General features: G+C 36.6%; 1 protein-coding gene across 2 annotated transcripts in view; it reads left to right on the top strand.

Moving 5' to 3' along the window:
* The first annotated feature begins 19 nt into the window (after window positions 1-19).
* GTPBP10 (GTP binding protein 10) overlaps window positions 20-12,444 on the top strand; it is a 28,770-nt gene continuing 16,345 nt past the window's right edge. Inside the window, exons 1-3 of one of the 2 annotated variants that reach the window (XM_032875611.1) lie at window positions 20-139; window positions 3,145-3,338; window positions 12,178-12,269. In XM_032875611.1, the coding sequence (XP_032731502.1) occupies window positions 107-139; window positions 3,145-3,338; window positions 12,178-12,269 (319 nt within the window). In that variant the 5' untranslated portion in view covers window positions 20-106. The remainder of the gene's footprint in view (window positions 140-3,144; window positions 3,339-12,177; window positions 12,270-12,444) is intronic. The other variant, XM_032875601.1, reaches the window with a different exon arrangement.

Genomic DNA, 12,444 nt, shown 5'->3' with positions numbered 1-12,444 from the left:
CGTGCGTTGGCAAAATATGTTCCGCCGCCAGTGGTGACGTCAAAATTCCGCGCGTTAACTCGATGTGGACACCTGCCTCGGGAATGAGTCCTGGGACTTCGCAGTGATGGTGCACTGCAGTTGCGTGTGGTTCAGAAAGGTCCGTGTCCGGTGTTTCTCATCCTGTTGCTCAGAGCATGGTGCCTGTAGCGCCACCTGAGAACTCTGGTTCCCCTTTCCTCCTTGCTTTCCTCCCCTTTTTCTTTCTGGGGGCCTCTTTCCTGCTTGGTTCTACAATAGTTGTCTCCTCTTAGCCCTTCCAGGAGTCAGGCTTGGCCTGTGAGGGATGTGAAGAGTATATCTACCTGGCATGGTTTAGGACGGTTGTTTGGAGGGATAAGGTTTGAGGTTCTTCAGGGGAATTGTGTTCGTGGGATGGGGAGCTGGGGAAACCTGCCTGCCTTTTAGGCATGCAGTATGGTGTACATAGTGTGTAGGGTTGACGCTTTCTTTTGGCTCAAATAGTCTATTTTTCTTCTTTTAGGTAATAATATCCATAGCCTGTTCCTATATATGTTTTTCTCTAGTGTACTCTTTTTAAGAGCTTTCTAAAAACTATTCAGCAGGAAACGAAAGTAATGTAATTGGCTTGCCTTCTTGCAAGAAATTTAGGTCAGTTTTTATGCAGTGCTCATTTTAGACATCGTTTCTGTAAAAATTTACAGTTGCTTCAAAATTAAAGAAAAAAGTCTTAAAGAGCCTCACTAGTAATGTTTTGAGACTTGCTGGCGTCATTAAAAATGACGACAGTCAGATACTCATTTTAAGTTTGGTTTCTAAACCCGTGAATATGATGAATCTAGAGTAGTAAGAAATGTTTTACACATTGAATGGGACTTTAAAAACAGAAACTTTCTTTTTATTGGAGAGAGAGGCATGGTTAATAATATTCTGAATTAAATTATTCTTTCTTTTTTTTTTTTTTTTTTTTTTTTGGAGTTTGGAAGTTTTTTGTTATTTCAGTAAGCTCTATGCCCAATGTGGGGCTTGAACTCAAGACCCTGAGATCAGGAGTCACCTGCTCTACTGACTGAGCCAGCCAGGCAGCCCAAATTAAATCATACTTCATCCACTCCTCTATTTTCCAGAAAATAGGTAGCCAATAGAAAAGAAACATGGGAAAGGTAGTATTGGGGTGTATGAGGTAACTAATTCTTCAACCAAAAAGAAACTGCTTCTTTGTGTGTTTGTGTGGCTCAGTTATGAAAGGCTGCTTGTGTAATCTTACTGTCCTAAACAGTCACTTCCATTAAATGTTGTTTGCAGGGGGAATCTGTTCACTTATACGTGACTCATTTCTGATCTGTTCTGGCAGAATCAAAGTATAAGTTCTTCATCTGCAAGAAAAATACTCTGGCTAGCCCTCAAGTTCATCTTTTATATATTCCTTCCACCCTGTTCCCTTAGAACATTCTATTTCATGAGTACATTTGTGTACTCAAAACCTAAACTTCAAATCTTTGTTGTGCTCCCATCCATTGCAATCTGAGAACTAGACTGCATCAGAATCACCAAGGGAGCTTTTACTAAATATGCTGGTGAGATCTATCCTTATCCCCTCCTCCAGAATACAGTGGAATGGTCAGTGGACTATACCTATTTTGGAAAAAGATGTTTTTGGTACTTAACCTATGCTAAGTGACCAAAGACTGTCAATTAAAGAAATTGCTCTATAAGGAATTTTGATAGTTTGAGAGGTTAGGATCTTTGCCTGCAGAAGTTTAGTGAGGAAAACAAATACTAAATGCAGTATAAGATTTCAAAAGGCATAATAATAAAGATATGGTCTAATTGCTGAGAGAGTCCAGCAAAGTCAGTGGTAAATGTTGACTAGAGGAATAAAGAAAGACATCAGAAAATTGACATTTGGGTGGGTTTATGGTAGAAAAGAACACATGACATTGGAGGAAAAATCTGAGCAGAGTGGCATGGAAATGTGATAGTAGATTATGTAGTACAGAGCAAAGAGGAAGGAGAGATGGAGATTGGACAAATGAAAATGAAATTGGAAGAATAAGTTAAGAACTTTTACTATTGGGAATTTTAGACTTTATTTCATAAACAGCAAAAACAAAAATGAATGGTTTTTGAGTAGGGAGAAATATAATTAGAGATCAAATCCATTTTCAGAAAAATAGCTCAGGCAGCAGGACAAAGGCTGAGTTGAAGGCATGATTAGACATTGCAAGAGCATTTTAGAGCCAGTGTAACGGTCAAAATACTAAGGCAGTGGTATCAGAAAGGAGAAATAGGTAATAGAGCTTTGAGAAAAGAAGCAGGTATAGTCAGAGATTCCCCAGTATAGACTCAATGACTAGATAAATGGTGGTTCAATTATTTGAGAGAATATTGGGGACACAGAATTTACCTGGGGAAAAATTTGGTTTTGCCATGTTGTATATCTACAGTGACTATTACCCTTTCAACTAATGTCTAAGAAAAAGTTACATATTTGAGAGGCTTCAAATATAAATTAAATGCAGATCTTGCTCTTGGTTGCTTTCACCTGTTAAGCTTACCTCCTGATGGAGATAGCCAACAGACTAGATATATAGAATATCTCACCTAGGTGATAGTTTACTGGTACAGTCTGATATCACCCAGAGGAGAAAATCTAGATTGAAAAGTGGGACAGGGCTCCCACTTGGTTAAGCATCCGACTTTTAATGTCTGCTCAGCTCATGATCTCAGAGTCATGAGATCAAGCCCTGCATCGGGCTCCCTGCTGAGCATGGAGTCCGCTTGAGATTCTCTCTCTTCCTCTTCCTCCCCCAATCCCCGCTGCTTGTACATGCATGCACTCTCTAAAATTAAGTAAGTAAATCTTTCGAAAAAAGGGGGGACAGTGTCAGAAACCTTGAGACACAAAGTGGGACAACTGACAAGTGAAAAAAAGACATCTTAAGAGAGTTCATCAAATGGGAGAGGGAGGTCAAACCAGAGGTGAACTAAGAAAAAAGACTATAGATCTGACAATCAGAAAGCCAGTATGGATTTTTTTTTAGGAGCTTTAGTGGTTAAAAAAAAAAAAAAAAAAGATTGGGAATTCTAAGTTGGTAAGCATGTTTGGTATACAAATGATCTCTTTCTCTGTCTTTTTTTAAGTATGGAAACTTCATTGATAACCTAAGACTCTTCGCCAAAGGAGGAAGTGGTGGAATGGGTTACCCTCGTTTAGGGGGAGAAGGTGGAAAAGGTGGTGACGTCTGGGTTGTAGCCCATAACAGGATGACTTTAAAACAACTTAAAGACAAATATCCTCAGAAACGATTTGTGGCTGGAGAAGGAGCAAATAGTCGGTAAGTATTTACTGAATGACTTTGATTTTAGAAAATTAATCCCAGAGGAAATAAAGGTTAGAATATCAAAATTGAATTGGTAATTTGAAGTAAATTATATTCTATATTTGTAAATGAGTAGAAGTCTACAATAATTATCTCAATTCTAGTAAAGATAAAAAGGGTAGATACTAACGAATGTTTCAGTTTTTAAACATTTTTATCCTTTTCTTCTCTTGGTGTCTGTTTATATTCTTTTGTACTTTGCTGTGAAAACAGAAAATGACCTCCACTATCTTCTTCTAAAATTAAATTTTTAGCAATCTTTAGGAAACCTTTTTCAAATCTGAACTGTTCTACCCACCCTGCCATCACCAATAGTTCTGCTGGGATCTTAAGATTTAGAGCCTGTTTCACTAAGTCCCTTGTGTATTTCCCTTTGTCTTGTTTTGGTCTTCTCCCTGTAACATCAAAACGTTCCGTTTATTTTTTGCAAATTTTTGTTATTTTGTATGGAATATATGCTGCCCTCAAAATTTGAAAAGAACTTTTTAAAAACCGTACTCAGTTTCCTGTATTTTGGAACTGGTGCTTGAACCAAGTCTTGAGAGGGAGATAGAACTTTGCCAGACAATCAAGGCAGGAACAGGTGTGTTGGTGAGTGTATAATGAAAAAGGCAGTGCATCAGGAGGGGAAAACTGGTGAAATAATACTTATTTCTAGCATAACTGTGGTACAAATGGGGTGGTTCATTTAAAACAGACATTATAGCCCAGATCATGAAGAGCCTGATATGCTGTGTTACAGGGTTTGAAGATTATCTTAGAGTGATGGGGAGCCATTGAAAGATTTTAAATAGGCAAGGGACATTAATAAATTAGTGTCTTAGAAAAATCACTCTGGGGATAATTGGTTAAAGAATGAATTGGAGGTGTTGATTGAGACTCAAGATAGGAGATCAATTTGGAGAATATTGCAATATTTCAGAAATGATGAAATACACAGACAGTGCTTGGTCTATCCCCATCTTTCTAGTTTCATCTCCCTCTATATTCTGTGTTTTCTGCATTTCAGCCATGTTGGCTTTCTTTTAGTATCTTATACTGGTATTTGTCCTCTATTACTGGGGCTTTGTTTGTGTTACCTTTTCTGTAATGCTTTTTCTTCCCCTTCATCCAGTTGCCTCCTATGAACCCTTTAGATTTAAGCTCACGTCTTTTTCCTGACCTCCCTGATGAAGTCAGAATTCCCATATGAATTCCCATTGTAAATTCTAATTCATAAGACTTGTCACAGTTATAATTTTCCATTTTCTCATGTATTTGATTAGTGTCTGCTCTCTTAACCAGACTACTGCTGAGGTCCATTAGGGCAGGGAACATAGCAATTTAGATCATCATTTCTTCCCAGATATCTAGTAGAGTGACTGGTACATAGTAGATATTCAGTTAACATTAGTTGAATGATGAATTAGATTGACAGAAGTGGATGGATTAGAACTATATTAAAGAAGTAAAATAAATAAGACTTGGTGATTGATGGAGTGTTGAAAGAGAATAATAAATCAAGGCCGACTTCCATGTTTTGACTTGAGGTGTGGGTAGATGATAGTATCATTCTTTGAAAAGGATTACAGTACAAAGTGGCAACTGAGATGTAGGAAAAGGGAGTTTGAAGGATCTTTGGAAATGTCAGCAAACACTTGAAATACACGTCTGTGATTGGGGAATATGGTCAGGTCTACAGATAAATTTGTTGATCATAAGCATGGGGGGGGGGCGCCTGGGTGGCTCAGTGGGTTAAGCCGCTGCCTTCGGCTCAGGTCATGATCTCAGGGTCCTGGGATCAAGCCACACATCGGGCTCTCTGCTCAGCAGGGAGCCTGCTTCCTCCTCTCTCTCTGCCTGCCTCTCTGCCTGCTTGTGAGCTCTCTCTGTCAAATAAATAAATAAATAAATAAATAAATATCTTTAAAAAAAAAAAAAGAAAAGCATGGACTAGGGTGGGTGCATTACAGAAGAGAAAAGGATTGAGGATCAAATTCTGTTATTCACCAACATTTAAGGAAAAGTAACAGAAGGTGTGATCTAGAAATAGAGAGTTAGGAAAGACTTAGTGTCATGGAAGCTAAGGAAGAATTTAAAGGAGGAGGAGGTAACAGTCTTATTTATCTTGTGCAGTTCAGGTAAATTAAGTTGAATAAACTTACTGAATGCCAACGTTTGGAGATATTATTTTATAATTTTATGAATTATGCCACCATATGTCTGTATTTGGGTCCTACAAGAAGCAGGTATCAAAGTAAGATGTGATGAACAAGAGATTTATTGGGAAAACACCTATAAGGACAAATTGGAGAGGGACCTGAAGGATGTTGGGAAAGTTGTCTGACCACTGTGCAAATCTAAGCCTTACAAAGGAGAGAGAAAAGGGCAAAATTTTAATCCACTGTGCAGTTTTAAGAAAATTTAGGCAAAGCTGATTGTGACTCTAAGCCAAAGCTGCCCATCAGAGAAATTCTTGTCTCCTATAAAGGGGCTGCCTTAGTTACCCTGCCGTACATAATCATTGGTAGGAAGTAGACTGTGGGAAGCATCATATCTTTAAGATTTCAGAGCACATCAGCTTGGGTCATGGGTCATTGATGTTCCCTGCAGTCAGGTGTAAGAGATGCATTTTTGTGGTCCGCTATGGCATGCAATGTTCAATGTTATTTTTAAAATCAATTGTTCAGTGTTAGTTTTTGTCAATAATCAGAAATCTACAAGAGCTTTGCAAGTTACCTTACATGACATTTTGTTTCTGGCTGTAGAACCAAAAGGGAGACTCTTGGATTGATGAAATTGAGCTATCATTTATTTTCATTTTGCAGTGGTAACAGAGATAGTGTCTATTTTGTTTAATTCATCACACACTTAATGAGGATCAAGTATAAACAAGATACCAAAACGATATCTTAGATGTAGTACACTCAAAGATGAACTCATACAATGAGGTATGGTATATCATGCTGTGATTTTAAAGTATTACTTTTTTAAATTTCAGTGCACAAGCTTTGTGTAAGTTAATTCATAAATGATTGATTTGAAAATAGATTGGTATTTTAACTTCTTGAAATAATGTATTTGGAGTTTAATATTTAATACAAGGGAGTTTTTTTATATGCTGGTATCTACACATTGCCTCATTTATCCCCCATTTTACCTCAAGAATGTGCTTTCCAATCAGTCTGTGTTCTTACCCCAAACAACCAAGCTTTGTCAATACAACCTCACCACTTGCACCTACCCCCACCTCTCCTCATTTTCTGTTTTTCAAACAAAGCTTACTTAATTCCCTATTGAGTGTAAATCTTAACTCCCTTCTCTTCTTTTCCTTGAAAGATTTGTTCATGTGCTTTAGTTTTTGGGATATGAAAAAGTTAATCATGGGAAAAAGAGCTCAACTATTAGACTTGATTTTAAGTACTCTAAACTAGTGTTTTTAGACTCTTTCAATTTTTTAATAAGAACTTTTAAACCATTTTTGTACCATCCATACTGAGAAACATTTTACACTTTAACCAAACATGTATGTTACTCTAGTTTCTATTCTGTGGTATGTTGTACATTGTTGTTTTCCTTTATTTTGGGAGAATATGCATAATATGAAATTTACCATTTTAATGTGGATAGTTCTGTGGCATTGTACTACATTCATATTGTTGTACAGCAATCACCTATCTTGTTTTAAGTGCTGGTTTTGACTGTATTTTGAAAAACGTTGGGGTTGTAAAATCAAATTATTAGATTTCATATAAAAAGCAGAATAGGGGGGTGCTTACGTGGCTCAGTGGGCTAGGCCTCTGCCTTTGGCTCAGGTCATGATCTCAGGTCCTGGGATCGAGCCCCGCATCGGGCTCTCTGCTCCGTAGAGAATCTGCTTCCGCCTCTCTCTCTCTGCCTGCCTCTCTGCCTACTTGTGATCTTTGTCAAATAAATAAATAAAATCTTTAAAAAAAAAAAAAAGCAGAATAGGAAACAGCACTGTCACATAGTAGGGTTTCACAAAACCTTAAAGTCATATATATATATGAATTTGTATGTGTACGTGTGTGTGTGTGTGTGTGTATGACTTTATTATTTCTTACTGAGTTGCAATTGAAAAACTGAAAACTATTGCTTTGAAGAAGCCGTGCCTTCAGCATGTAAATCCTTTAAAGTGTTCAAGATCTGTATAAAAGTCTCTTTCTTCAGCTATAAAATAGGGATAATAATAGTACCTATTTCTCTTTGAAAAAAATTAATAAAATTGATAAAACCCTAACCAGACTTACGAAAAAGAAGAAAGGACCTAAATAAATAAAATCACGAATGAGGGAGGAGAAATAACAGCCAATACCACAGAAATATAAATAATTCTAAGAGAATATTATGAAAAACTATATGCCAACAAGTTGGACAACCTGGAAGAGATGGATTAAATTCCTAGGACATATAAACTACGAGAACTGAAACAGGAAGAAACAGAAAACTTGAACAGCTTGATAACTAGCAGAGAAATTGAATCAGTAATGAAAAAACTCCCAACAAATGTCTTCCCAGGTAAGTTCTACCAAACATTTAAAGAAGAGTTAATACCTATTCTTCCCAAACTTTTCCCAAAAAATAGAAATTGAAAACTTTCAAATTCATTCTAGAAGGCCAGCATAATCCTAATACCAAAACCAAACACTGCACTAAAAAAGAATTATAAGCCAATATCCCTCATGAACATGGATACAAATTCTCAATAAAATACTAGCAAATCAAATCCAACAGTACATTAAAAGAATCATTCACCATGACTAAGTAGGATTTATTCCTGGGCTACAAGGGTGACTCAATATTCACAAATCAATCAATGTCACATACCACATTAATAAAGGGAGGGATAAGAACCATATGATCCTTTCAAAAAATGCAGAAAAAGCAATTTGACAAAGTACAACATCCACTTATGATAAAAATCTTCAACAAAGTAGGGATAGAGGGAACATCCCTCAACATCATAAAGGCCATATACAAAAAACCCACAGCCAATACTGTCCTTAATGGGAAAAATCTGAGAACTTTTCCTCTACAGTCAGGAACAAGACAGAGATGTTCACTCTCACCACTGTTGTTAATATATAGTATTGGAAGTCCTACCCACAGCAATCAGACAACAAAAAGAAATAAAAGGCATTCAAATTGGCAAGGAAGAAGTCAAATTTACTATTTACAGATGACCTGATATTCTATGTAGAAAAACTGTAAGACTCCACCAAAAAACTGCTAGAACTGATCTATGGATTCAGTAAAGTTGTAGAATACAAAATCAATGTACAGAAATCTGTTGAATTTTTATATACCGACAATGAAACAGCAGAAAGAGGAATCAAAGAATCAGTCCCATTTACAGTTGCACCAAAAACCATGAGATACCTATGAATAAACCTAACCAAAGAGGTAAAAGATCTGTGTTCTAAAAACTATAAAATATTGATGAGAGAAGTTGAAGATGACACAAAGAAATGGAAAAACATCCCAAACTTACGGATTGGAAGAACAAATAATGTTAAAATGTCTGTATTACCCAAATCAGTCTATACATTTAGTGCAGTCCCTATCAACATGCTGACAGTATTTTTCACAGAGCTAGAATAAATAATCCTAAAATTTTTTGGAACCACAAAAGACCCAAAATAGCCAAAGTATTCTTGAAAAAAGAAAAGCAAAGCTGGAGGCATCACAATTCTGGACTTCAGGTTATATTACAAAGCTGTAGTGATCAAGTGATCAGTATGGTGCTCGCCCAAAAACAGACACGTAGATCAGTAGAACAGAAGAGAAAACCCAGAAATGAACCCACAACTATAGGTCAGTTCATCTTGGAAAAAGCAGGAAAGAGTATCCAATGGAAAAAAGACAGTTTCTTCAACAAATGTTGTAAGGAAAACTGTACAGCAACATGCAAAAGAATGATACTGGAACACTTTCTTACGCCGTACACAACAATGAATTCAAAATGGATTAAAGATCTAAATGTGAGACAGGAAACGATTAAAATCCTAGAGAAGGATATAGGCAGTAACCTCTTTGACATTGGCCATAGCAACTTCCTAGATTGTCTCTAGAGGCAAGGGAAACAAAAGCATAAGTAAATAAACTTTGGGGACTTCATAAAATAAAAGCACAGTGAAGCACACAATCTAGAAAACTAGAAGTCAACTTATGGAGTGAGGAGATACTTGCAAATGACATATCTGATAAAGGGTTAGTATCCAGAATATGTAAAGGATAATAAAACTCAACACCCAAAAAACAGTTAAAAAATGGGCAGAAGACATGTCTTTTCCAAAGAAAACATACAGATGATTAACAGACACATGAAAAGATGCTCAATATCACTCATCATCAGGGAAATACAAATAACAACTGCAATGAGAGATCACCTTGCACTAGTCAGAATGGTTAAAATTAACAACATGGTGTTGGCGAGGATTCAGAGAAAGGGGAACCCTCTTACACTGTTGGTGAGAATGCAAACTGATGCAGCCACTCTGGAAAACAATATGGAGGTTCCTCAAAAAATTAAAAATAGAAGTACCCTATGATCCAGTGATCACACTATTGGGTATTTACCTCCAAAATACAAAATACAAAATCTAATTCAAAGGGATACCTGGACCGTAATGTTTATAGCAGCATTATCAACAATATCCAGATTAACAGGAAGATCCCAAATGTCCATTACCTGATGGATAAAGTAGATATGGTATAGATATACAATGGAATATTATTCAGTCATAAAAAATGAGATCTTGCCATTTGCAAGATGTGGGTGGAACTAACGAGTATTATGGTAAGTGAAATAACTCAGAGACAAATACCATATGATTTTACTCATATGTGGAATTTAAGAAATAAATGAGCATAGGGGAAAAGAGAGAAAGAGGCAAACCAAGAAATAGATTCTTTTTTTTTTTTTTTTAAGATTTTATTTATTTGACAGAGATCACAAGTAGGCAGAGAGGCAGGCAGAGAGAGAGAGGAAGGGAAGCAGGCTCCTCACCGAGCAGAGAGCCCGATGCGGGGCTAGATCCCAGGACCCTGAGATCACGACCCGAGCTGAAGGCAGAGGCCTTAACCCGCTGAGCCACCCAGGCACCCCCCAAGAAATAGATTCTTAACTGTAGAGAGCAACTGATGGTTTCTAGAGGGGACGTGGGTTGGGAGGGATGGGTGAAATAGGTGGTAGGGATTAAGGGGTGCGTTTGTGATGAGCACTGGGCGTTGTATGTAGATATTGAATCTGTATGTATAATTGGCTGAATAAGTGGTACATATTATGTGATAGCCTTAACGTGGTTATCATTATGTAATTGTATAATGTTTTTGTTTGTGTATTTTTCTTCATTTTATCTCTATATAAAGGTTATTCTAGCTCAAAAATTATCAGATAAAATTAAAATATCAGATAAAATAAAAAATATCAGATAAAATTTAAAAATCTGAGGGGCACCTGTGTGGCTCAGTGGGTTAAGCCTTTTCGGCTCAGGTCATGGTCTCAGGGTCATGGGATTGAGCCCTGCATCGAGCCCTTCATCGGGCTGTCTGCTCAGCAGGGAGCCTACTTCCCCTTCTCTCTCTGCCTGCCTCTCTGCCTACTTGTGATCTCTCTCACTGTCAAGTAAATAAATAAAATCTTTTAAAAAATTTAAAAATTGCAAAAAAATCAATCACCTATAATTCTTCCACGCATAGATAACTACTATTAACCTTTTCTTGACTGTTTTTTTTTTATTTTATTTATTTGACAGGCAGAGATCACAAGTAAGCAGAGAGGCAGGGAGAGAGAGAGAGAGAGAGGAGGAAGCAGGCTCCCTGCTGAGCAGAGAGCCCCATGTGGGGCTCCATCCCAGGACCCTGGGATCATGACCTGAGCCAAAGGCAGAGGCTTTAACCCACTGAGCCACCCAGGTGCCCCTTCTTGACTGTTTTAAGTCTTTTTTTTTTTTTTAGACGTTTATGCAAAATGACTTGTGGCAGTTAGCTTGTGATTATGTGGATGTATATAAAATTTGGGGGTACAAATATGAGAGCACAACATTTTCCAACCTTTTCTTTTCTCTTAACATTTTTTTCCATGCCAGAGAATTATTCAGAATGGCTGCATACTAATATACTATTGGAAATAAGAACTTTTTTGGCATTCATTCATTTAGGTAATTATAGGTTTTTTCATTGTTATAGTCACAATGTAAATATATCCTAGTGTATATAGTGTTTTACATGATTATTCAGTTATTTTTTTAGGATAAATTTCCAGAAGTAGAATTGCTTGTTAAAAGTTTGTACCAGTTCTATCATGAGCAGTGTGAAAGTAGCTAGATCAGTCACTCATAATTAAAGTATTCTTACTTGAGGTCCGTTTGTTAAAATGTTTGTTATTCAATGGATTTCCTATTTTTTCCCACAGTCTCTTTTGTTTATATACATCTACATAATTCTATCTTTTCTAGCTTATTTGTGTTATAGCAATGATCTCTCCGTTTTAGTCAGGTAATATTTTAGTTCATTATGAGCTAAAATGACTTGGTTAGCTTGGTAACTTAAATCATTACCTATTATTATTATTACTTATCTTGTTATCTGTTTTATTTTTATTGTTTTTATATGATAGTGTAAAATGCAAATAAATAGCAATAATTTTCTCTTCATCTGATATTTGGCCATTTAACATCTGTATCAACAAGAAAAGTTGGTTTCTAGTCTTTGTAAGCCATTATATTTGTTGAGTATAGTCCATTTAATATAGTGGGTTTTCCCTATTTTAATTTAGCTTTATTTTTTGTAGAGTTAATGCACTGAAAGGGTCCAAAGGGAAAGACTGTGAAATTCCTGTACCTGTGGGTATTTCAGTAACTGATGAAAATGGTAAAATTATAGGTAAGTGTATTATAGATTCTAAGGTTGTGAAAATGTACATATTTTTTAAAGCTGTTTAGGAACTGTGGGGAATACGCCTCTTTAAATTTTTTAAAAAATTGGGCACCTGGATGGCTCAGTGGGTTAAGCCTCTGCCTTCAGCTTGGGTCTTGATCTCAGGGTCCTGGCATCGAGC

This window comes from Lontra canadensis, unplaced genomic scaffold (genome assembly GCF_010015895.1).
Source record: "Lontra canadensis isolate GAN:19392208 unplaced genomic scaffold, GSC_riverotter_1.0 scaffold2, whole genome shotgun sequence".
Classification (NCBI taxonomy): domain Eukaryota; kingdom Metazoa; phylum Chordata; class Mammalia; order Carnivora; family Mustelidae; genus Lontra; species Lontra canadensis.
This window is presented reverse-complemented; position numbering and strand designations above follow the sequence as displayed.